The 25652-nt window shown below is 37.8% G+C and overlaps 2 protein-coding genes and 1 long non-coding RNA gene across 7 annotated transcripts; 2 read left to right on the top strand and 1 right to left on the bottom strand.

The window, feature by feature from the left end:
* Positions 1-19: 19 nt before the first annotated feature.
* On the top strand, positions 20-13290 carry LOC113671023 (galactosylgalactosylxylosylprotein 3-beta-glucuronosyltransferase 3). 5 transcript variants are annotated; one of them, XM_089189963.1, is made up of 5 exons: positions 20-311; positions 6724-6829; positions 7648-8180; positions 9205-9498; positions 11009-13290. In XM_089189963.1, the coding sequence occupies exons 2-5, from the start codon at positions 6724-6726 to the stop codon at positions 11111-11113; spliced, it is 1038 nt and encodes a 345-aa protein (XP_089046089.1). In that variant the 5' UTR covers positions 20-311; the 3' UTR covers positions 11114-13290. The 5 variants fall into 5 exon arrangements, with proteins under 5 accessions (XP_089046089.1, XP_089046091.1, XP_027043031.2 ...); XM_089189965.1 differs by lacking the exon at positions 20-311 and adding an exon at positions 3018-3169; XM_027187230.2 differs by lacking the exon at positions 20-311 and adding an exon at positions 3319-4207.
* On the bottom strand, positions 13042-18316 carry LOC149053407 (uncharacterized). The gene is made up of 2 exons (XR_016182004.1): positions 18186-18316; positions 13042-17551 (listed from the first exon to the last, which is right to left on the bottom strand). It is a non-coding gene; the product is annotated as an uncharacterized LOC149053407 (long non-coding RNA).
* Positions 14652-20185, top strand: LOC113671041 (uncharacterized). The gene is made up of 7 exons (XM_089189993.1): positions 14652-14987; positions 17314-17434; positions 17780-17902; positions 18241-18416; positions 18852-19173; positions 19381-19432; positions 20043-20185. The coding sequence occupies exons 1-6, from the start codon at positions 14652-14654 to the stop codon at positions 19422-19424; spliced, it is 1122 nt and encodes a 373-aa protein (XP_089046119.1). The 3' UTR covers positions 19425-19432; positions 20043-20185.
* Positions 20186-25652: the final 5467 nt, after the last annotated feature.

Here is a 25652-nt window from a genome sequence, read left to right as displayed (position 1 = left end):
TTGTTGCATTGTCGGAAACGCTTGTGTTAGCCAGCGGTACTTCAATACACAATAACTCTGACTAACCTTCCCATCGATCGTTCATTGTGCAAATGTTCTGAAGGAATTTCCTGAACTCGACTTGAATATAGATCTCCCTAACACAGTTCCAAAGTTCATGCCTAACATCACAAAATACAATATCATTTCTTGGCGAAAGAACGGTCAAATACTATCCTGTTGCCTTGACTTGAGGTGTTGAGTTCAGTTCTCCGAGTGCAAGGCGTCTTCACAAGATTTTGTGTCTCGGCATCCCGTACCAGGAACGAAAGGTAGAATTGATAGCGTATCAAATTATCATAATGGTTAAACATATTCTTCCTCAAACGTGCAGAAAACTGCCCGCATTAAGGCAGACTTTTGACTTTACACTATAATACCGAGATCAAAGCAAAATTGATGCAAGCGAAACACTCGCCATTGCTAGATTCAATCGTAGTATTCCCAGTGATCACCGAGACTGCAATTCTTCGTCCGATTGGGTAAAAATACTCCTTTTTTTCTTGTGTAAGTGACTTTGCTGTCATGTGCTGTTGTAACTCAGTGTCAGGGCTAGTCGCCGTTCTACTTGTATAAGATTGAGATGGGAACTAACAATGGTTAATATCGATTTATGTGTAACAATGAAAAACAATCACTTTGGAAAGAAAACTTGACAGTGCTACACCCTTAAAACAGCAATTTTTATTTTATAGTGTTTGTCAGAGCAACAGTGTTTACAATTTTTTCAAATATAAAATTCGACAAAAACTATTTTCCCAGGTATTCGACAAATTATTGAATATCAATGTTTTTGCAAACGCAAAGGAAAATGAAACAGCTGAAATCTGTAACTCGCTGTTTTTGTGCATGAGGCTTGCAGTCATACCTATTACCGATTCGTAATTGTTTGTGTCCGTTTAGGTTATCCGTGACTTTTAGCTGGCCATTTAATCTGGATTGGTTCAGTTTTTGTGATCGGATAGGAAACATCTCGCGAAAGTGCCAATAATAGCACCATTGCCCTATATCTGCTCCAAAGGTATATTAAATGTATACCCGAAATTTTTGAGCTGCAATATCATTTTCTTTTCTCTTTTTTTTCTTTTCTGGAATGTCTCGGCCGTGAAAAAATAGACATGCAAAGCTTAAAATAATTTTATTTGTGTTTGTTTGTCCTTTTTTATGAACATGTTTCTTGGTGCAGTAGGCACTTGCCATTTTACCTTTAAAACTGCAGTCTGCGCAAAGTAGCATGATAAAATGACAACTAGACCTGAGCTTTCAATAGTGTCATGTTCGACTCGGTCGCCGTAAGAATAGATGTTTACAACAGCTACTAAAATGGCAAAGCGCATAATTCCTTCTTGGCTTTTTTCCTCACCAAAAGCAGCTTATAAATGCCTTTGTAAACAAATTAATTATTGGAATTTCTGAAGTGTGACTACAATCGTATTGCATTATAATTAGTTACTCATTAAGCAATAAGTCTTCCCTGCTGTTGAATATTGTTTGACTAAAGGTACTGAAAAAATTATTAGGTCTGACGTAATATCCTCGCCAGGTGGCTTAAATAGTGCATAAAGGATTACAAATTCTATTTATTTCCTCGTCTTTTGTGACATAATCCTTCACAAATCGAATTATATTTAGAAACTAAGGAAAATGTATCACGGCATCAATATCGCAATATTGCAGGATGCATTTCAGTAGAGTGTTGCTACGGCTACAGGAAGTCAACATTGCTCGCCGATTTGAGAAGTATGCCAAATACACAAAAAGTAATAAATCTTTGAAATCCGTTTTAGAAGTGTATTACTTTATTTGAAAGAGACATATGGAAAAAATCTTTTTTGTGGCGAACATCGCTGGCTGGCTGCTGAGAAGAAGTCTTCTCGACTTGAAAGCCAATTTGCTGCGACACGTTTCTCTGTGATTTCAAAACTCTCTCATCTAACTGCAGTGTTCTTACTTGGCTAGATGCAGGACGAGGGCGATTCTTTCGACGGGAGGCGAAATATAATGATAATACTTTTCAAATCGTGCCCTGCCTGATAAGATCGTCACTTGTCAGAAAACATTTGCGCGTAAACAGAAACACAAGCAGTGCAGTGATACGCCAAGTTGATCTCAAAGTTGTAATTAAGGTACTGCTGGTGCTTGTGCCAGTAGTTAATTTTCCATACTGAATTGTTCACCAATTGAAACAAGTACAAACTTAACTCAAATAATCAATGAACGAAGTTTCTGTGAGAGACATCACCTTTGTTTTTACGATTTCGCGAGTGTGTTTCTCAAGTCATTTTACCTTTACATGACTTTTACAAAAAAGCGACTCCAGAACTGTTTTCACTTAATAATTGGTTAATATACATGAGGAGACGCAAATCGCCTGCACTGTAAGTACATATCAAACTCCGCAAGAAGAGGGAAATAGTTGAACACGTGCTCTTGCATCCGATCTCACAATTTACGAAAACTTCATTATTCTTGTGAAAAATGATAGCCGTCTTACTGAAACTTGATGACAAGTATAAGCCGGCAAAGAAAACAGTGCAAAAGCAATTATCCGTCACATCGATGTCAGCAGCAACAGGATTATGACACCTTACAACGTTCAAAAAGTCCCATACATTTTCTTAGACTAAAAGTCTAAGAAAATGTAAGGGACTCTCCGGGATACTTACAGTACAGACGATTTGCGTCCCCTCATGTTCGTGCGTTATAAGTTAAGAGAAGAACTGATGCGTAAGAGTTTCTCTTGGCGCATATTTTGATCATAAGTTTTTGTATTATATTTGAACGTTAAAGCGGATCTGAAAACGCTTTAAGCAACTCTAACTAATCTTTCGCGCTTTCCGATTTTTCCGTGTGCGCCAAATCCTAATAGACGCATGCTGACGTGCGAACCAATTGTTATATTAAACAGATCCGTGGTTGTTTCTAGGCAATAGTGCGCAGACTAAACAGGAAAATGATGTGGGTCTTGCCAAATCTATTTAGTTAAAATGTGTGCGCTCGTCGCTTCAAGGTATATTTGTTTAGGTCTGTGGTGTGGTGCTAGAACTCTATTACGCCCCGATCCTGGAGAGCATTTGATCAACGATCCCAACAAGATAAAAGCAGTCAGAGTACATAATTTACTTTCGAGGTATTACACAGTTTAATTCAAAAAGTATTTTAAAATTTCCCGCATACAACTGCAAATAAGTCAAAAATCCTCCTCTCACAATTTCCAGAAGTTAAAAGTCATCTTAAAACAATAGCAATCAGCTAAAAGATTTTAGCACAAACAACGGCCACACAAATTCTACAGCTTATTTGAACTCGTGGCTGATCGCTGAGCTCTACTGCGACTTCAATGAATTTACAAACTTCTTATCTTCATCTGATCAAAAGTCGCAAAGCAAGTAGAGAATTAAATATTAAAACACTGAAGTATAACGAAACAATTAGAACTAAGTGGAAAAAACTGACTTCTAAAATATTTCTCTTACTTTTTTCTATTTCTTTTGTGAGAGAGTTTGGTTTTTATTTTTAAAACTTAATTGCATTTTATCAATGCTCCCCTGAAAAAGAGAAATACAAATTAGATGGCTTTATTGACTGAGTTGTTTATTCAAATTGTCCACAGTAGAGAATTTGTATGGCTGACATTTCGAGTTTTAGCCATTCGCCGGGGCGAAAAGCTAGCCCTAGACATGTACCGACGCAGCACTACAACTTCTCTAGAAACTAACCCCTTCTCTCAAAGAATTTTCCTTCATTCCTCTCTGCTGCAATTTTGCATATCATTCGACCGTCTCTATGGTAGGTCATCTTCTTGTATCGGTTCTATTATGTCAAAATTTTCACCTGCTGTTGTATTTTTTAATCGTACGCCATTTTCAAGTTTTTGTTGCGAATTTCCTTGATATTCGTGACGACTTATTAGTGAGCCGTCAATGAAAAGTTTTGTTTTATTTGAAAGCCGATATTTTTCCGCTTTTAACTGTCACGCAATCAAAAACAAAATCATACCTCATATTAAATGCCTGCAGCGTAAAATAAGAGTCTTTGTAGAATGTTGATGAAAAACACTACATATTACCACGGATGGTTGATCGTCACGAGTTGTATCCGTGCCAAGCGGAATGAAGGTGTGGATACGAAGTTATCCAGTTCGGATATGATCTTAATTCGACGAAAGGTGAGGCTATATTAGTTCATAGCGGCACAATAATTCTTATAAAAGTCGGGATTGAATTCTCTTTATTAATGATCTAAATACATCGGCAGGAATGGTGCTTTTGGATGACTCTAGCCTTACTTTCTAGAAACATTGAAACACTTTCTGCTTGTCCTCGCTAACACGGTATTTACAGGCACGAAGTAGATCGATCATCCTTCTCTTGAAAGCGGAGGCGAGATCTTGCACAAAATACTTGACTTTCTGAGGTATTTTTCTAAGCAGTAGTTTTGCCCTTGGATGAGTTAATTCTGCGTTATATTCTCGAAGCCGGCTTGAGTCGACGCGCTTCACTTCGTAAACACAAACAACGGCGAACTTTGCTTTTTCGGTCGCTTAGTAAAAGTTGAAGTCGTGATCACGACATCTCTATTCTGGAAAGGTTCTACTGAAAGCAACTGATTTATTAAACTTTGCTCGCTTTATGATGCTGCTGGGAATGTATTCTCAAACAACTAGAGCGGGAGAGATTTACCAAACTTTCACACTGAGTCAAAGCGGAACTTGATTTGCATAATCTCATGGTGTATTTGAAGCGTCAGACTTCGCTTTTTGAACTTTTTGAGGGCTTATACACTTCAACAACGGTGATTTTGAAGGTCTGTAGCAGCCCCATCAACTCCTCTTCGGAAAGGTTTGAAAACGATGTTTTTACTCTGAAAAGGTTGCAACAGTTTTACGTTCATCCTTAGAAACAAGTAAAGTGTTTTTCATACTCCTTGAACACAGCGACATACTTGAGTGGTAGTGAACTGTGTCCACGGCCTTGTTTGCATTGAGAGTGTCGTGCTCCTAAAAAAAAAAAAACTAAAATAAAAGGAAGGCGGTTTCGTTTGTGATTTTGTTGACCAGTCCATTCAAATTTAGAGAGGGTTTTAAGCTTAGAAAAGACTAGAGTGAAATAGCCTAGGGGCAAGCTAGTGATAAACGCTTTCATGTCATGTGTAGATGGATGTTCTTGAGCAACCTCTCTCCTCGTTTATGGAGTCGCCGTTGCGAAGAAATATTTCAATGGAAATTTGCTGAACACCGCTCGGAGGATCATTTTAGTGCCAAATACCACCAATTTACCTAGTGAAGTACAGTTTTAGAATGTGCAGGCCGCCTCTTCAAGATTTTACCATATGGATCCTAATGAGTGACTATTCGTCGGTATCATAGCGATCTTTGATTTGTTCGTCAATCACTGAATGGTCGGTCGAGAAAGCAAAGTAATAGCTTCTCCATGATAAGGTCCTTTCCACGTTGAGATGCTTAGTTATCACAGAAAGATATTAATCAGAATACTGATAGGCCTTTGTAAGAGCATTTTTTGAAAGTCTCTTGATAAGATGGCTTATCAAGTTACACTCTTCCGAGTTTCGCTTACTTTTTCCCTTGGTCTGATTCAGGTTGATATGAGACGGTAATTTCAAAACCGTTTTACCGATTCGCCACTACTTTCGTTTGTTCTTTGGATATCTTGATCATGTCCTTGCTAGTACATGCATGTAAACATTCCGCTGCCCACTGTTACTGGAGCAGAAATTAAAGCAATACGGGTACCGGTTCAAAGTATCAGGCAAACTGTTTGTTATACAACTTTAATTCGAGAATATTGAGAGAAAGAAAATGCACGTGTTAACTGAAGACGAATATTTCGCCCTCTTCGTCAAATATGACTGAAAACTCCGAGGAAAACGAGAGACTATTCGCCAACATGAACTAATAATTGAATACAAAATTTACATATCCGTTGAGGTAAAATAATTAGAGCAGAGATATCGTGAAAACATCATATAGTCGTCTAATGACTTTTAATTATGGTAAGTAGCGGAGAGAATTTTCCATTTTGTTATAGTAACACCACCAATCAAAAATAGGAGGTGAATTAACAAATGCCAAATAGAATTTAAAGTTGTTTTGCCTTGTTTTTGTTTTTGTTTTTTTACATTTACAAGAAAAACCATTTATGGACCAAAAGCGAAATGTTAATTAAGATCTTTTCAGTCTCGTTCAAGAGCTCGTAGGTTTTATCGTCACTTATTATATTAAATCATTTAAAATTGTTTTAATTGAACCAGGAGATGGAAAAACTTATCCAGCTAATGACTTGGCTGACCAAAAGAGTTCTCTGGTTCTCATTTCATGGACTAATCGACTGCGAAATGGGCGGGATTTCAATCGCGACAGGGGATTTGGAGTTTTCCGCGTTCCTCGCTCAGTGCAAACAAGAGTTTAAATAGTGTCTTCATGAGAAACCTCAGATTGGTTAAGCGTCTTTATCCACTTGAGTTGTTCCGTAGATATGAGAACTCTTTGATTTATTCGCAGTGAAAGTTTGTGCATAGGTAATTCAAACAACGTCATGGATTATATTCGTTGTAAGTAAATATCGCGAAATATACCATGCACCTCTATGGCAATATCTCTCTTGAGCTATGTATTCTAGATAGACAGCGACGAGCCAACACTTGATTTCTTCGTTCCATTTGCAGATGTTTCGTGGAATCATCAAGTACGTAGCTTTCTTTGGAGTACTCGTTGGAATAGCAATCATAACAAGAGTTTTGGAACAAGTTGTTGAAAAAGCCAGTCCTAAAGGTGAGCTACACATGTGCACAAACTCGAATACAACACCTTCGAAGTTGAATGCACCATGCGATTGTCAGTCAATTATTGGATACTCAATCTGTTTCAAGAATTCTCTGACTTTGCTCCCTTTTAGAATCTGAAAAATGATCCCATATTGCCGTCAATGGAAATGAAAGGAACTGTAGTGGGTTCTAAGGTTCTCTTTGCCAATTTTCCTTCATTCAACGGAAATATTCAAAACTTTGCCGGACACTAGTGGTTATATGTGCCGTCTGATTCGAGATTATTCTAGCAAATGGATGAGCGCTGGGCGAGTTGACGAGGCTTTTCGAGGTGGAATAGAAGCAGGTCTAAGAGAAGAGCAATGGCCAATACTTTAATGTATAAATCACTCTCCTCGTGGTAATTCTGCCAAACATTGAGGCTCGAAATGCCATTCGTAAAATTGCTTGTTTCACGCTCCTCTAAAAGCATGAAACAGTTATGGCGTGTCATTTTGCAGATACTTACAAACCTTTGCTCTTTATTTCATCACAACAGCAACAGTGCTTGATTTCTCTGTTTTGTTCTTATTCATGTTGTTGTAATAACCCGTTCATTGCCGATGTGAACTCGATTGAAATATCCTGGGGAGAAGGGGAGGGCCTGCACAGCGGTAATGATTGATTTCAAAAGAGGCCATTCTTGAGGAACCCAAAGCTTCTTTGTGGAACAAGGAAAAAGTGTGGAACCGTTTAAAAGGGTTTGTTATCCCCATAGAGATAAGGCTAATTAGTGACGTGAAAAATTGTGCGCTCGGCCTTAGGACATTTCCATTTACCTTTCAGCTTCTCAAACCAACGAGAACGATGACCAACTGGTGAGGAGAGATCTAACAAATACAGATTCACCATCTTCGCCTCCTAAAAATACAGCTCAAGCAAAATTAGAAATAACTGTCGAGCAGCCTAAAATCGGAGAAAAGAAAATTGTTGAGAAATTATCCCCGAAGACAATCGTTTACGCCGTAACACCAACGTATGCACGTTTCCTTCAAAAAGCTGAACTGACTCGCCTGTCACAAACTTTAAAACACGTCAAAGATTTTCACTGGATAGTTGTAGAGGACTCATATCAAAAGACACCCCTCGTCACAAGATTTTTAGCTGATTCTGGTCTTAATTACACTCATCTAAATATACGAACCCCGGTAGAGTTGCGCCCTTTGAAAAATAAACCACGATGGACTAAGGCCAGAGGAGTAGAACAAAGGAACATAGCAATTAAATGGTTACGTGATAACATAAACATCAATAAAACTAACGGTGTGGTCTACTTCGCTGATGATGATAATACCTACGACATCAGGCTATTTGAGGAGGTAAGGGCACAAATCATGCAGAGTAAATGTTTTATTCGAGAGAACTTGACAAGTCTTGGATAAAGATTGTGGTTTTTATTTACAATGACTGACTTTTCAAAAGCCAGAGCGCAAATGGTCGCGTGAGTCAAAAATTGACATTCCGCTCTAGATTGCCCCAAAGTCACTCATTGCAAATGACGACAGTCATTTTTATGATTATTCCCTGCTGAAACCATTTACAGAAATAGTTTTTTTTTTGGAAGCCGTTTGAAATAGGTCAAAAGTACCCCCCTATATAATAAACACAGCGGTCAAACGTTTACACATGTGCAAACGTTGCAATAGCTAGGTGGTGCGCTTTCAGGCTGTCAGAAGCAAGTTGGGTAAAAGGAATCATAGGCAACCACAAAAGCCAGTAAGCGCGTAACCCTTTTGGTAAAGCTCAAAACAAAATAGAAAATAAACAGGATGCCCGTAATTTAATTAGCTTTGCGTTCGAAAAGTTTTTCCTTTCCATACTTTTGTTTCCTTTCACAGTGGTGTAGAGGTGTATGAACTTTCCCGTTCCCCCACTAAACCCCCCCCCCTTAGTATTTTGCGTTACATCGGTTGTTTCTTGTGTTTTCCTCTAAAATTTTTAGCAGAAAATTGGCGCGCGGCCTGCCGATATTTATATCCTTGCACATGCTTAACATTTGACCGTTGTGTTTCCTGTATGTTGTCATGGACACCAATATGGCTGTCATTCCTTTGATTTGGTATCAAATATAGCTAATATTATGTTATATAAAAACGATCTATTGGCAATCCAACTAGCGGCATTCCGAGACCTTTGCATCGTGGATATTTAAGCGTGGACGTATTGGGAAACAATTTCTCCATTTTTTTTTTAAATTGAAATAACTTTGCCGTAATAGACATTGCCTCCTTAATTGTTCCCCTCTTTCCCTTCCATTGTTCTCGGTGGCTCTTGTTCCCATCGCTTACAGCCAGGCAGCTGGAAAGTTACCACATTGCAATCTTTTCTGTCTTCCTCACCCAGATGCGTGATATCAAGAAAATTGGGGTATGGCCTGTAGCATTCACTGGTGCCGCGAGATACGCAGGTCCCCTCTGCAAAGACGGCCGTGTCGTCGGTTTTTACACAAACTGGCGACCGAGTAGAACGTTTCCACTTGACATGGCAGCTTTTGCCATAAACGTAAAAAGGCTCATTGTGGATAAGCCAAAAGCTCACTTTGATGCTGATGCTAAACCGGGAGACCTGGAGAACTCTTTCCTGGAACAGGTTGGGACAAGGGAGGATTTGGAGGCTAGAGCGTCGAATTGTTCAAAGGTATATAACAATTAACAGATAGATTTCATGTTGTCGTGCGCCTGTTCAGGTATAGTTTACAGATGACGTCAAAATGTGATCACTGATGTTCTTGACCCTTTAACTCCTAAGATCTGATTGCTAACTCACCTCCAACTTTTACACAATTCCTTGCAGATAAGTTGGACGAAATCAGTATTAGACAAGTATAATAACTTCTATCTGATATATTTTGGGTATTCTTATTTGCTCTTTGCTGGATAATGTATGGATATTAAAGGGAGAAGTTTTATGGTAATCACTTCTGGAAGTTAAAGGGTCAACACATTTAGACATATTCTGTGATCTATTTCAATGCAGACCCACGGCAACGAGGATTCTGGTTTTTTTTTTTAATGATGCAAACACCAAACAACAACAAAAAAAACTTTTGTTAGTGTTGACGTCATCTTTGCGTGTTTCCTCAAAAAGTGACATGACTAAGAACCAATCAAAATTCGTGTATAATTCAGCTTATCATGTGAGCATGACTGCATTTACATGATCAAAATGAACATTTTATTATGATTATTATGATGATGATGATTATTATTATTATTATTATTTCCATTATTGCACTTATCATAATCAAAACCAAATATGGATGTGAAAGCGATCTTCGCAATAATGAACACTACTTAAGCAGTAGTGAAAACAACGCTTGGAAAAAAGTCCAGTCCTGTGCAGGATTTGAACTCATGACCTCTGCAAAGCCATAACAAAATTCTCGAACGTGATTCATGGTTATCACAAGACTGATTTTAGAGCTAATAGGACACTGTGCACGTCATGCTTGTGTAATTGGACAGTATGCCTCATATGAGCGCTCCTTTATCACGCATTTCGCCGAGTAAAGTTTTTTTTATGAAAACATATAAGTCATAGGTAGTTTGCTTCTGAAATTTTTTCATTGTTTTGATTAATTGGTAACAGGACATCATGTCGTCCAATTCTGTCTGTAATCATACTTTTGATGATATTATGATTAACAAATTGGATTCCCTCATCGCATTCGTCCGATTTTTCTATCTCAAGTATGATTATGGAAAGAATTGAACGCCGTTCAGTACTCTTACCATCACTAATTATTGTTTTTATTATTATTAATAATTAACAAATTTTCACTGAAATGGAAGTGAATGTGTCGGATATTTACCGAGCCGCGAATAATGGGTTAATATTCGTTTTAGTATATAGCACACAGATACAGAAAATTAGATTATTTCTTTCAACATACCGAAATACGGTCGGAAATTGAACTCTCTATGCGATTTTGTCTCCTTTAGCGAATAGCACTATTCACTTCCGAACTGGCCAATCAGCGCGCGCGAAACGCACGATTCACTGGCATAGTATACACTAATTGTTATTATTGTAATTATTTATTTATTACTATTCAGTATTATTTTTGTTATTGTTAACACTGTTATTATTATCATTAATATTATTATTATTGGTATTATCATCATTATAAAGTTTTTTTGAATTGTAGGTTTATGTGTGGCACACTAGAACGGAAACACCAATCAAGAATATAAATGGCGAAAAACTGCTCATCTCCAAAGGAAAGCCTTCCAACCCAGAGGTGGAAACATAGCAGAGCTGCATCCAGTTATCAAATTATTGAAGTAATTAATGAAACTAAACTTGACGAGGAGATTTTCAAATCTCCGATTCAAACGTGCAGCGTCAATGTCATGCGCCAAGTGCCTTGGTCATGCAAACAGCCAAAATGAGAGATGGAAAAAAAGGACACGGGTAACGGTAATTTTTCCTCTCTGTTTTGATCGGTACGTGTTAGGGCGAAAAAAAAAGATCCAAAATATGGCGAAACAGAAGTTATTCACACTGAAAAGATCAACGTATGTGTTGTCGTTGTCCACAAAGTAGCTTGTTGGTTCCAACATTTGGAATCGTAAATACCAAAACACTTAGAGATTATCTTCATATTTCAAATTCTTCAAATTTATAGTTGTGTACCTTGCCTTTACTGCAATCTCAAGAAAAGATTTGCAGACAAGTGCTAAGTATTTTTTCTCTCTGTTCTAAAACATAACAACTGAGACGGTCGCAGAATGGCAAGTCACGAAAGGGTCAGCACTGAACCACATTTGATGGTAGAAAACTCGTATTTAATGCTACACATAATATTATGTGAACGCATTATTTACTCTCATATCTTAGACACTTAAGGTAAAGCATGTTCCAGAAGCCACAAAAATTTTAATCTCCGCCCTTTAAAAGCAAAACCGATCCAAAAGTCTCTAAATCAGCCCAGAAACTCACATTCAGTAAAAGAAAACAAATACAGAAGCGACGTAACACTGTTTTATTTATAACCAATACAATTTTTTAGATTAAAAATGCGATTTTTTATTCCTGTACAAATCCGTACATTTGGCCCGTTTCAAAACATAAAAATGTTTGCATATTTACGGAGTCTCATTATGCAAGCTTGAGCTACCTGTGCAATGAACAGAGTGACAGTTGTTTGTGACCTGAGCGTTGTGGTTTTGCGTAGGCAGACAAATATTTAGTTACTTTCAAAGTTGAATTTTTTTTTTTTTGCGCATTTAAACTGTTAGGATATCATTTGAAACATTAACACGCTGTAAGAAGTAAACATACACTTTGTAATGGCGGAGATTTTAATCATATGGTTTGGGGAGCATACTTCTTCTCAAAGGCCTTTTCAGAATTTCTCCTGTTTCCAAGACATGTTATTTTCACTGCTCGCGGTGAAATCATTATTTATATATTTCGGATGAAAAACGATTTCTTCATGATAGCCGGGTACATCAATACGGCCTATGTGTTTTTATGAAGATTCTTTAACCTAACGATGTCATTATCGTTTAGATTTTCTTTTTTATGATAGAGAATAATTCTTTCAGAGAGAGGTAGACTATTTTTTGTTTAAAGTTTTGAAAAAAGAAACCTTTCTGTGAGCTTCAGGTGCTTTAAGATTTTCTTTTATACGATATCAAATACTTCTTAGTTAATATCTGTAATTTAGATGGACCATAACTTGTCGTTGAAGATGCGAGTCTGTCTTATCGTGTTTATCATCTTCGTTCATTAAAGATAGCATCAAGACAGCAAAGATTTGGGTCTGTATCCGCATGTGGCCAAGAACTCACCTGTGTTTCTTTTTTGGTATGTGGAAGTGAAAAACTTTGCACATACGTATTTATTGGCTAGTGTTTAGCTCTTAATTGGTCAGGTCCAGATATATTAGATATAAATTGATGCAGCCTACCTGTACGTTCTAGGAACCTGTTCCTCGATCGAAGGTTCCGGTAACTTAACGGGCCCGGAAAGCTCTTCTGTTTTCATTCAAGATAAAGGTTTCAAAAGTTTTGAAAATTCTACAACGAAACTATCAGCTGAAGAAAAAAATGGGCTGGTTAGGATACAAGAATCTGCCTCTCTAATTTTTTAAGTTTCAAGTCAAAATATGGCTTCGGGCTCGTTAATTTACTGGAGCTTTCGAGAAACGGGACCCAGAGAGGCTATGACGGCTTATACAGTACCAAAAGAAAGGTTCTTCTCTAAGAAGCATATTAAATTTAAAAAATTTTCTTGGCTCTTCTCTGGTGAACTTCTCTCCAGGAGTTAATAGTTGTTTTTGTAGCACAGTTTTATGTCATCAGTATGTTATATGTTTCTCTTATGTAATACTTTTAAGTTTCTCTTCACTCTTGTTCTCCTTGTTTTCAACAAAATGTAGGAATTGTAACTTTTTTCCTTAAAAAAGAACAAAGATTTATAACATACTTTGTGTGTGTTTCTTAGAGAGGGACAGAATTAGGAACCCGTGACTGTTTATCGCCGGGGGGGAGGGGTTTTGAGGTGGGATCACATGGTTTTCTTGGGGGAGGGGAGAGAGGATCATTCGTCGCCAATAGAGTCTAAACGGGGAACTAATAATTGCTAACGGGGGAGTAATCAAAGTAACATCACCTGGCCTAATAATAGGGGGATCAGCCAAATCTCCTACCCCCTGCCTTAGGCGATAAATAACAAAACTGACCCAATACAATTTAGGAAGTCGAGCAATTAATTCCTTTTATATCATTTTGTAATTTTGTTATGCTCTGGTCTTTAGCAACCAGTGTTCGACAGTTCAAACGACAGACATTGTTTAATTCCTATAAACTGATTGGTTAATCTTGCTCAAGTAATTCTAGAAGTGACTAGATTAATGATACCACAATGATGGCGAAATACTGAAAACTCTCAAGCAGTGAAATTTCCGTCTTCCTGGAACAAGCAATGCCCATAAGCGAATATCAAAGTAGCTTTTTTGCGCCAAATGGAGACTATTGTTTAAACATTCATTCAATACAGCTTTTACGCTTAGTTGGCAGCATGTAAATTATTCAGCAAGATTCACTTTATATTGGGAGAAGAACTATTTTTTGCCATTAATTCTCTTCGCTTCTTCGGAGAACCGTTTGTAGACCCAATTCATCAATTAATTTACGATCGACCGATTAGATTGCACGTCTCTGTAACCAGTCATCAATTATCTACGAAGTTGGGCAGGTGATAAAGTTTATTTCACGGAACTTTAGGTGATTTCAAATCTTGTACAACACTATCTGTGTTTTATGAAATATAATTACAAAATGTTTTATGAGTTCCTGCAAGGTTATAATTTTGTTCAGGTTGGTCGAAACTTGATAATTTAAGAATGGGTCAATCAAAAGAGGGAAAGAGAGAGAGGACGAGATAAATATAATGAGTAGGGACAGGAAATTTAAAAAAACGTAGCTAAAAGGCTGTCAGAAGCTAATATGACATGTCTTATGCACTTACTAACAAAAGAGAAGTGGCGCTTCGCAAAGTAGTCTTGTTAAGTACACACTGGTAATTTTATGTTGACCGGTAATGATTTTTCCCCGAGAATTATGTAGTTAGAATATAATGAAATATCCTGTTAAAAACCTTTCCTTATGTAAACTGTCAGGTGCATAATATAACTATCTTGATGATGAATTTGATAGCTCTTTCGACGCCGTTAGAGTTATTCTGTGCAATCACACCATTCTGTTTGAATAAAACCGCGCACGGAGGACCATCAAAACCATAAGCATCAATACAGTTGTTGATGCAACACCAACGTCGTATCGATGAAGCTTGCAAAGGTTTTACTATTGATACTGTTAAAAGGAATTTTCGCTTTTACAAGCGACAAATTTACAGCTGCTTACTCGAGCTCAACCTACGTCCTGACTTTGGAAGATAAATACCTCACGGGTTTTGTTGTGGAAAAGTTCGAGTCTCCGAGCTTGCTTTCATGTTCACATTCTTGTTTGAGAACTTCCTGGTGTTCTTCTACTAACTTTAAGGAGTATTCGATGATGGAAGCAGGCAAATGCGAGTTGAACAGCCACGAGGTTCTCGATGTCGACAAGGGTTCCCATTTCCAAGATCGCCGAGGCTCAAGATTCTCACTTCTTCGTAAGGTAAATTAATCAGTCAAACAGTAAGGTGGCTGCTAAAGTAAATATCAAAATTTTTCGGCAGTATCGTTTATAATTAAACATTTCAAGCTTAAAGGACATACCTCATCTTCCTCAAAATTGTATTTTGCTAACGCTCGTCTGGTTTCAGTTTAAAGTGTTAGAAATAATTTCCTAACACTCGTCGTTCAGTTGACTATATCTTTTATTCTCTCTTTTATTACGCAAGTTATTACAACGAGGATTAGCTCTGATCTCCCTAAGAAAGTGTGGGTCACCGCTTGTAAGGGTGTCACTTACGGAGTTGTCAATCTCTAACCTTCGTCATACTTTTACACTCAATTAGCGAATCACGCTAAGCTACGTAGAGCGCAGTTCGCATACTAAGTGGATACTTTCGCAATCTTTCTGACCTAAATTTCTTGGTCTTACGGTCAAGTTCGGGCAAACCACAAACGAGATTGACGTTATAAAAATCATAATAAACTTACTGACAGAATTAAAATCATACTTGAAAAGATATCAGAAGAGAAAATAGTCCTTGAAGGCTATTGCATAACAGCAGAATAAACACAAAATTCAGAGAGGAAAGGGCGTACCCAAGGTACCGTCCCTAAAAGAGCTACATGCTCGGCTAGTCGTATAAGTTATCTAATTACAAATTCAGTGCGGAAGATGAAAAGTACCATATGTTTACACTTTAAGTCACCTCTAAGAAAAAGATGTGTTGAACGTGCTAAATTAAAAACTGAAAACTATTTTCCTGATTTAGCCCAAAAACGAGAGTATTAAATGGATAAATGTGTAAAGAAATGTACAAAGGAGGGTTATTTCCAGGAAATTCCTGTACGGGATCAATTTTTATAGGTTAGAGTCACTTTCTTAGTAATTAATTATTTTTTTTAGCAACATAATGAAAATATACTGATATCTAGCCGCAAACCGCAATTTACGCAAAAACATCTGTCTTCATGTCAATTTCAAGATCATAACAAGGAAAAGGTAACCAAACTCTACCTGTAAGATAAGACTGCCAAAAGGAATAAGAAATGATCAACTGGCTTATTATAATGTCTACTGAATGGCTTATGTAAATATGTTATTTCCATTTATTTTCACGTTCAAATAAGTCAAAAATCACCTATAATGAAATTTTGCCAGATGCCAATTTTTTCTTTTAACAAAAGTAGACCCTGAAGGAGTTTTACTAGTTCAATAACCTCGATTACTCCTTAAAAAATACGACAAGCCAACTACAATATGCTAATAAAAGAAAAAAAGTTTTTCATTATGACATGATTCAAATCGAAGTTTTATCGATTTGCATTGGCTCCAAGTAGAAAGGCAAATCTACACATCATGGACTTGTGGCGGAGAACACTATCTATGAAAGCCTGCTTAAATTATAGGTGCTTATTTGTCAGTTGTTTGAGCGAAATTGTGTGTGACAGCAGATTCACCAGAGGGAAAAGTTTAACTGTCCTGCCACTCACCCAGTTAGTGGAACGAAATGATTATGTGCAACAGACCAGAATTGAGTACATAGGAGCTTAGTTTGACAGCTTAGCCTACAACATGAGGCCGAATGTTTGCCTTGTCATAAAATGTCATATTTGCATATCAATATTCTCTCGCTTCAAATGTGAAAAGCAGAAGTATGAATACCATAATGATTCGATTTAGCGCCCGGGGCGCTTATTTGCTTTTGTTACCTGAAGAGAGGGCGCTTATTCGAAACAGGGCGCTAATCTCTTTTATGAGAAACAGCAGTATAGTATGTCAACGAAGCTTTGATGTTCATTTGATTGAGGATCAAAAAGACTGTAAAGTGGACTTGTTGTCCTTTATGTTTCTTTACAGACTTTATCCTCTTTATTCGAATAGTTTGAAAGGCTCAGTTACATATATAAAGCAAATAAGCCCGCCGAGTTTTGCTAGCTAATTTTGCAATAGTTTTAATTTCTCGCCAAATCTCAGCGCCATTTAGGCTCAAAGTCACCACGTGATCATCGAGGTGTCTCTTCTTCCTTAGATTAATTAATTTGTTTGTCTGTTCGTTCATTTATCAATTTGGTTACTTATTTATTTTTGCGAATCAGAGCTTTTCTGTACTTAAAGAAGAACACGAGCTTTTTCCTTTTTCTCTGCAGAGGCTAAGATAAAAAAAAATTAGACTCTTTCTAAATTCAAACACTCTCAAGAAAGCTTGTCAAAGATCAAATGTTGTACGTTTGACTTAAATTTACACACCCGTGCTTTCAGAAAAAGGAATATTTATATTTTTTTCTATAAATAATCTATTTCGGGGCGTTTTATCTCTGTGTGATAGGATTGTGTGCTGACTGGCTGCCTTAATGGTGGGTCATGCCTGTTTGATGAGAAGATACAAAGATTTACATGCTCTTGTAAACTACCCTGGACCGGAGACAATTGTGGAGTTAACGTAACAGGTAAGAAAAAAAAAGATTTGCTAACCTTATGAAAAAATGCCGTGTTCTTCACTGAAAAATTGTCCTTTGATCAACAGCTCTAACGTCCTCGACGAAGGTTTAAGTGTATTTTAGGGTCTATGTTAGATGACAAGATGGTGTAACTTCATTATAGCGTAATAATTGAGCTATTTTATGTCAGGCGTAAGTATTACGAGGAAGGAGATCTTAGTTTCTCGTGAAATAAATACTTCCTGTTACTGAAAAGCCTAGCTGTTCAACTAACGTAAATCCTAACATATGCAGAACAAATGTCAATTTGCCAGCATAGTTGATTTTGAAACGTTGTTGTATGTCCTTGAGCAGTTTACCGAAGCTGTGATGAGTTATTCAAGGCTGGGCATGAGGAGAGTGGAGTTAACTTAATCAGACTCAACCAGTCCGAGTTTTTGAGGGTGTACTGCGACCAACAATCAAGCAAGGGAGCAGGTAATTAGTTATATGCAGAGCACAGATAGCAACACATTTATTCTTTAAGCTTATTATTCACCAACAATCAACAAGAAATTTGTGCTTACTTCCTCTTTAATTCATGAACTTTACAAAAGGTAGATGAAAAGACAGTATTTTAAGAAGCTCACCGCAAAAAAGGAGATTAATGACAGTGGCTTTCCTTAATCGCTTCATTCAAAATTGATAAGAGTATAAAAACTATAGTTTAATCAAAAACATCATCTAAACAGAAATAAGAGCTATGTAAGGGAAACATTACCTCGTAGATTTAAACACATGCAGTATAAGAAAACAAATGTTCTATCCTTCAACAGGATGGACCATGGTATTCAAGGTAGTGTCTGGTGTGGTGTCGGACATTTACAGATTGTGGTCATCAGCGAACTCCTTTAACGAATACAAAACAGAGGCACTAAATGTCAACGCGTCTCTTAAGGGGCATTACAAGAACCGCCTGGTAAATAACTGGAATGCTGTGAATCCTAAGGAGGTATGATTAATTGATCGTAAATTTCTTATCAATTGCCCCACAACAATGTCCTTCTAGTAAATATTGATAATACCTCATTTATATGGGGCTATTTCTATCTCTATCTAAAAGCGCTTTACAATGACTGAAATAAACATAAAGTGCTTGAAAATTCCAACTGGTAGGAGGCAGTCCAGTTGGCTATTTACACAGCGCAGCCGGGATGTTGAACTCGGGGCGACCGTGAATAAATCCAGTGAATGGTAGGGTGGAGGACTTGAACCTGGGGTCAGATTTCAAGTCCAGCACCCTAACTACTCGGCCTCGCCGCCTCCTATAGCTGGTTGCATTGACAAGTAACAATTTTTCTATCTCTGCCAGGATCAACGTTCTTATTATCTCATGGTCAGATTTTAATCGTTAAGGATCTAGAAAATGTATGTTTTCCTTTCTCAGGTGCGTGTTTCATTGTACAAAGATGGATCTGAAATTTTATCCATGGTGTTTGACGCCAGTAATTCCGATAGCGAAAACTGGTTTTCTAAGGATCGGATTACTTATGTTCCCTGGACTGATCTAAGAACTGAAAAAACAAACGTTTTCGATGTGAATGTGTGTTGTGGAAGAGCGTTTTCTATCTTCAGGAATTATGGAGGATGCAGAAACGATGCTGGATGGCTCGTAATAACTGGTATGGATTGTGATTGGGAGAACCGCTTTCCAAAAACTACTGTCATGTATAGTAAACTTCAAACTCACGTTGACCTCAATGACTTCGGTAAGAAAAATAGGCATAACATTGTTATTTTCTCAGTTTCTTTTGTTTGTTTCTGTTTTTTTGTTTTCTCGTTCTTGCTGCGACGAAAGGTTTAATAAATTTTTTTTACATGCTTTCGCTCGGCAGCAAAGAGTCGTGTTCGATTATGATATTTGAGTCGATTCCTAGAAGAATAATCTAACTCGGTTTTTATTGTTTTCTTCTCAGTAAACGTTGGCATTGCAGATGTCTTCGCAGTGTTTATTCGTTAAAAACTAAGGTAATAACCCGACCGAACTGTTCTCTCTTGATCTTTTAATAAGAATAGCTGACAAGCACTGATGATCTAAGACAAAACGAATCTCATGCAGTTTGCTTAGCTCTTCACTATGGACTCGGAAGAATTGATAAATGTAAATGGTAACGAAACTTTTTCGTTCCACCTTAACTGTAATATACTGTAATATGTGTATTTTCGTGAGGGACGATGTCGAGGCTGTCGCCAAAAAGTGCCCGTGATGCTCAGTGCGTGTCTTTTTTTTCTTGTTTTGCTTAACCAGCAACTACTGACAGGTTTTGTTGAGACAAAAGAATGCACGATTTACTGGTAACATGGGATCGTAACAAGTTGATGTTTAGTAGAGTCGACATCATGCTAACAGTAGGCTTGAGGTTCGTCAAATCGTTTAATCGATTTCAGTGATTCACAAAAATAATCCGCCTATCTCAATGACTGTAACAAATTGTACAACTGGTTCAGTTCGGATTAAAGGAGGCCAAAAACAGCTATTAGTTACACGCAAAATCTATAAAAAAAAACTTACTAACGGAATATTTATGTACATATTTATAGAAGTTTGCTCATAATTGGCTACTTGTCTTTCAAACAGGGGCAAGGGTTGAAGACACGCTCCGATTGGCTACTCAGACACCGAGAATCCTTTGCTATTCACCTCCAAGCAACGTGCGCGGGATTTGCGGCCAAAAATGTTGTAGTTATTGCAGGAATAAATGAGTTGTAATCATCTTTTTGTGCTATATTATCTCACTATTTAAGTATAATTCTAAAACGACTATTTACCGGCAATGTCAGTGCTCACGGTGGATATATTCCACCTCTGCGAATAGCTGTTAAAAATCTAACTCTACGTGAATTTGTGCTCAGTTGTAATGATACAAGTCACCGTTTAGTTTGTTTTTTAAACACCATATTTTCAGGTCACTGCGGCCATGAATCCCATTTTTAGTACTCTATATCATTCAAAAGTGAAATGACGTCTTATTTCATCCTTTCATCCTGTGTGGAAAGCACAGCATTGTGTTGTCGGTGCCAAGAATTCCCTCTGTGATCATTATTCCCTCCATGTGTATGGCATGATCATCGCCTTTTTACAGAACGAGTTCCTCAAGGGTTTGACTTTCTATTCTATTTTCGTAAACTTCAAGAGGGCCCATTTGTCCTTTAAGCAATGGATGTAACCTGTCTTAAAAACTCTCCTCCATTCCACGTTTTAAGTAACAAAGTGCTTTTTGAATGTCATTATGTTCAGGGTCATTTGGAGAGTTTGGTATGTTGGCTATGACATCATCAGTGTCTTTGAATATCAAAAGAGGAGAAAGGATAAATGAAGGAATGCAATTGATCTCAAATAAGATTAAGAAGTCAGTGGTACTAAATCATTTAAATTTTGCATCTACTTAAGGTCAGTCTTAGATCTAAGTGTATTGTTAACGAGACCTGTTGCTGTGGATTTCGTAGCTTCAGTTTGTGAACTTTCACTCCCGATCTCGAATTACAGACGATTTAGAATTGATCACGCTTTGCAATCTTTCTCTCTTTACGAGGGAGTTCCACCACAATAGCAAACAAACGTCAAATTCAATTTGGAAGAACAGTTCAAGGCAAGTCGATTAATAACAAAAGAAAATATCGCTGTTTCTGATTTGAGGAAAATACGTCACTTAAAAAAACAGTACCTCTGACAGAGGACGCTATGTGCTCTAAATAAATTTGCTAACTTAACAAAAACATATGTAAAAATATGTTGATGTGACAGTTGCTCTTCCAAGTGTCTACGAGACGGCTGTGCAAAGCTTTGCCCTTACTATTACTTATGCAGTAGTACAAGCGCTATTCTCATCATGAATACCTGTCTCTGGACAATGGGTCAAGGCATATGAATACCTATGTGAGCAAGGAAGGAGTTCCTCGATCATTGTTTCTTTCAGTGGGAAATAATTAAGTTTTCAACATCTTTAGGAACTAAGCCAACATGTGACAAGCCAAATTTTCGCACAGCTCTGGCGGCGACACATTTTAAATTTAACTCTATTTTAGTCCTTTTAGATACTATTAACCGTGCTTCATCTGTTTCAGCCACATCCATGGCTGTTTTCCTATTTTTGTTAACCATATCTGCAGGAGCTCCTCCATTCAACAGGGCCTCCAAAACCTCTCGTAACACACGCAAGCCATCAGGGCTGGGTCTATAACTCGTTGCTAAGTGCAGAGGGGCATTTGTTTCGTTATTCACATCATTGACAAGTCCGCCAGAATCGATGATAAGCTTCACGGTCTTAACACATGATAAACTGCATGCTCTTCGCAATCTTCCTTGGAAGTCGTCACATATTTGGGTCTTGTACCATGCAGCCAAGTGAAAAAGGGTATTGCCATCGCAAGTCTGATAGTCACTCCATTAAATATATAATTTTCGTGTTTTTTCTCTTCACTGGAAGGTGGACTTCGACAAATATCAATAAAATATAAAGCGCATAGTGTAGTATGAGCTCTTGTTCTTCGTTTTGTTTTCTATGTTAATTTGAGAACTCCTACTTTTCCTTTAGTCTTTCACTTGCGGCAACCAGTTTTTTGAAGATTACCTCCATACATTGCAAGCTTGGGTTTCAAGCTTTGTGCGCCATTTCTCCGAATACGTTTACAAAACGTTCAAGGTCTTTTGTAATCGAATCATCGCACAACATAGCCATTTCCATTGCTCGTGTCCACAAACCAATGCAGACGTCATACTTCCCATGATCGGCGAAAAAAGCCTCACGGCATTTTAAAAGATAGCAAAGTCCCTTGTTGCCATTTTCAAGGATTCTCTCTCTCATTATAAGTCCCTCCATTTGTATAGCATGTTCATTATCATTTAACAGAGCAAGTTCTTTAGGGGTTCGACTCTCTTTTCTATTCTCGTAAGCTAATAAGGGTTCCATTTCCCTTTTTAGCAAAGGGAATGAAATATCTCGAAATCTTTCATTCATTCAACATTTTATGTACCAGAATGCCTTCTTAGTGTCTTAATTATCAAGGTCATTGGCAACGGCGGCATCAAGAAGTTCAAGAGCATTATATCTTTCTTCCTTTGAACACTTCAGTCGGTTGATAAAATACTACACCAATTCGATTTTACAATGATTTCTTCCCGTTAGACGTGGTTATTTTGAGGCTGCAACCCCTTATGACTTAGGAATTTATCAAAAATTGCAGTGTAACCCCATCTCGTGGCCAAGTGAAGGGCTGTATAGTCGTCCTTGTCTTGGAAATTGACATTTGCGCCGTGCTTGAGAAAACATTCCACGAAATCTGTGTAATCATGGTAGCAAGCTGGAAACAACGATGTACTCTCATCATTCTTCCTTGCGTTAACATCTGCTCCCTTCTCAACCAAATAATAATAATGTCAATCCGTCCATCACAAACAGCACCCCTTAAAGGAGTCGAACCGGTTCCTACCCTTCCGTCGACTTCCACTTTTTGTTCGATTAACAGTTCCACAATGTCAAGATGTCCTGCAGCAGCAGCGGCCCACAGAGGTGTACAAGCCTTCACGACATGGTCATCAGCCTTAATAGTTCATCGACCTTCGATGTTTGCTTTGTAGGTTAAAAGTATTTTTTAAAAAATCTTGGTTCCCTCTTAGGGCAGCAACGATTAAAGGGGTTGTGTTTTGGTCGCTTTCCTTGTGATTTGTTTGCAGTGCGATTTTTCTTTCATGTGTTCAGCCGCCGTAGAGGATTAGGAAGATCACTTCTTCCGTCGCGAGCAGCTTCATAAACTTTATTCACCCGATCTGCAGATACTCCATTCGCCATTTGATGAGAGACCTACGGTACCTCTAGTTTTCAAAAAGCTTTTGGAGAGACTGATTTATTTTGGTAATATATGCAAATGATTAGAAATATTATTTTTGTTTTAGGTCATAGCCTTGTTCCAACTCCTGCTATAAATTCTTTTCTTCACGGCAGAGAATAATCGGTATTAATTCAAACTGAATTTTTTTTTTTAATTTCGTTTTCCATTCTTCATTTTCTGGGTTCTTTATGTTTCTATCAGAGACCTCTTTGCATCATCGTTCCGTTTTGGTGGCTCTCAACGGGGTTAACCTTTACTCAAGTGTATTTGGGCTTGGCTACCTATTTAAATATGCATAATTTGTAAAATGCTTTTTTAATTGGTTTGATGCTCTCAACGATACGTCAAAGTGATTTATAGATTTTTCTCCGTAGAAAAGATGGGTTCCTCGTGATTTCAAATATGTGACATTGCTTTTCAGTGACGTCACAAAACACGTTTTCTCAAACGGGGTAAATTTGTAAACCTAACCCCACAGTTTTTTTCAGACTTGTATGCTACAAAGACTGCGTAAATGATTCTCCCGCCATTTAAGGTTGAAAATTCTACTTATGCCGTTAGGAATTTAACAAATAATTCCAAAGTCACGTGACCTCTTTCCGTTTATTTTCCGATTTGCATATGACCTATACATATTTAAAAGGCAGCCTTCGAAAAATATCCTTGAAAGCCTTTGAAAAATACCCAAAAGAAAACGTTGCTTTTTTTGTTTTCCTTACCCCATTTAAGATTGAATGTTTTGATCGGTAATTTCGCTAATTAGAGGTCCGTGACCCGATAGTACCTCTTATTGTTAATGTCGTTATTTGTACCAGTAGTGCAGGTTTTAGGCGTATTGACAGGGCCGTAGCCAGACTTTAGAACAAGACGAGGCAAGTTTCGAGCGCCGAAGGTCGAAGGCACTAATTCCGTGAAATTTTTCTTCAGAAAAGTCAATCTTGGGCCAAAATCAAGACGAGGCAATTGCCTTTTCTAATATTATGCATTTTTACTTAGCTAACCAAGCGTTAACACACTTGAGTGGCAGTCAAAAGGCCAAAATATTTAGCCGGAAGGCGTTAAGAAATGAAAACTTTTAACTGTTAGTCGTAAACAAATTTAACCGCAAAAAGCACGTGGGATGAGTTGACAGAAAGCTTACTATTTTTATGGATCTTCAGTTTCTTCATTGAGTGTGGCTGTTCTGAAAGATCTCTTTCCGTTTTGTGCGGGTGTCACTATTTGTCATGTTACATAAGAGTCTTACAGCGACAATCGTAATCACTGTAATGTGTCATACGCATGCGTCATTTCTGGGAAATTAGAAAGTCGATATGTCAATCTCCAGTGGAGTGTTTGTTGCTTTGGTATATTTTGTTCTTGGCTGGGGAGGGGTGGGGGCTGGCTTCATTTGTTAGTGAAGAGAAAAGACTTTTTCGGCAATCAAAACAGTGATAACGATCATTCCACTATTTTTCTTTCTCTCAAATCCGTTACTATCAATTGTTATACAAGTGATCATGCAAGCGGCAAGAGAGTACTGTCCAGATTGTAAAATTTGTTGTAAGTAATGGATGATGAACGGACTGGAGGTAAAAATCTCCAATGTTGCTCAAATGCTGCACTTTGATTAGCCTTGCCATTCGCTATCTATTACGTTTTATTAGGTAAATTATACACCGATATCATTAATTCTTTCTTATTTCTAATGGTGGACAGACGATTTTAAGACGTCACCGTCAGCAACATTTTGCTTTAAAGAAAGATGTTTTTCGTCTCGTCACGAGCGTAGGACAAAGAAAAAATTCTGAGTCTCCATGAGGAATGGAACCTCAGACCCTCGGATTCCGCGCTCCGATGCTCTACCACTGAGCCATAAAGACTCCACAATGAGCGAGGTTTATTACGAAGTTTATTTGACATACATCCTACATACTGCTAGGATCAGCAGTGTCGATAGCGTAATGTTTGTAGATGAAATAATAGGAGAGATGGTAAGTTTTAAAAAAAAAACTTCGTCGTGGGTCTGTTCCCTAGTAGATCGCACGATGCGGTAAGTGTGGTGAGAACATCAGTGACACACTCAGTTGCGCCTTCGCGCAGAAAAAAAGCGCAATGTCTGATTGTCAAGAGGGTGTTGTAGATGTCGGCTAAACCTCGCTTTCGGTTTAAGCATCTCTTGGCTTCCGGTTGATAAAAGTGGCCGTTTAGGACTGAACACCAATAGAAAGGAAAATGGCGGAGGGGTGCCTTTCCTTTGTCTCATCACAACATGGCAAAATATCGACGAGATCAAGTCATTTCTAAAGATATCCTGAAGTATTTATTCTTCTAACAGACGAATTGATGCTTTTTAAAGAGGTTTTAATGCTCCTTCCAC

The sequence above is a fragment of the Pocillopora damicornis genome, chromosome 1 (assembly GCF_964200805.1).
Source record: "Pocillopora damicornis chromosome 1, jaPocDami1.2, whole genome shotgun sequence".
Lineage (NCBI taxonomy): Eukaryota > Metazoa > Cnidaria > Anthozoa > Scleractinia > Pocilloporidae > Pocillopora > Pocillopora damicornis.
This window is presented reverse-complemented; position numbering and strand designations above follow the sequence as displayed.

Excerpts from the sequence above, each read along its gene's own strand:
- LOC113671023 (XM_027187230.2), top strand. The coding sequence starts at position 4,082 with ATGTTGATGAAAAACACTACATATTACCACGGATGGTTGATCGTCACG. Across the intron at positions 4,208-6,723 it reads TGATCTTAATTCGACGAAAG|ATGTTTCGTGGAATCATCAA; the intron begins GTGAGGCTATAT and ends TTCCATTTGCAG. Across the intron at positions 8,181-9,204 it reads ACATCAGGCTATTTGAGGAG|ATGCGTGATATCAAGAAAAT; the intron begins GTAAGGGCACAA and ends TTCCTCACCCAG.
- LOC113671041 (XM_089189993.1), top strand. The coding sequence starts at position 14,652 with ATGAAGCTTGCAAAGGTTTTACTATTGATACTGTTAAAAGGAATTTTC. Across the intron at positions 18,417-18,851 it reads ATGCTGTGAATCCTAAGGAG|GTGCGTGTTTCATTGTACAA; the intron begins GTATGATTAATT and ends TTCCTTTCTCAG. Across the intron at positions 19,174-19,380 it reads CGTTGACCTCAATGACTTCG|TAAACGTTGGCATTGCAGAT; the intron begins GTAAGAAAAATA and ends TTTTCTTCTCAG.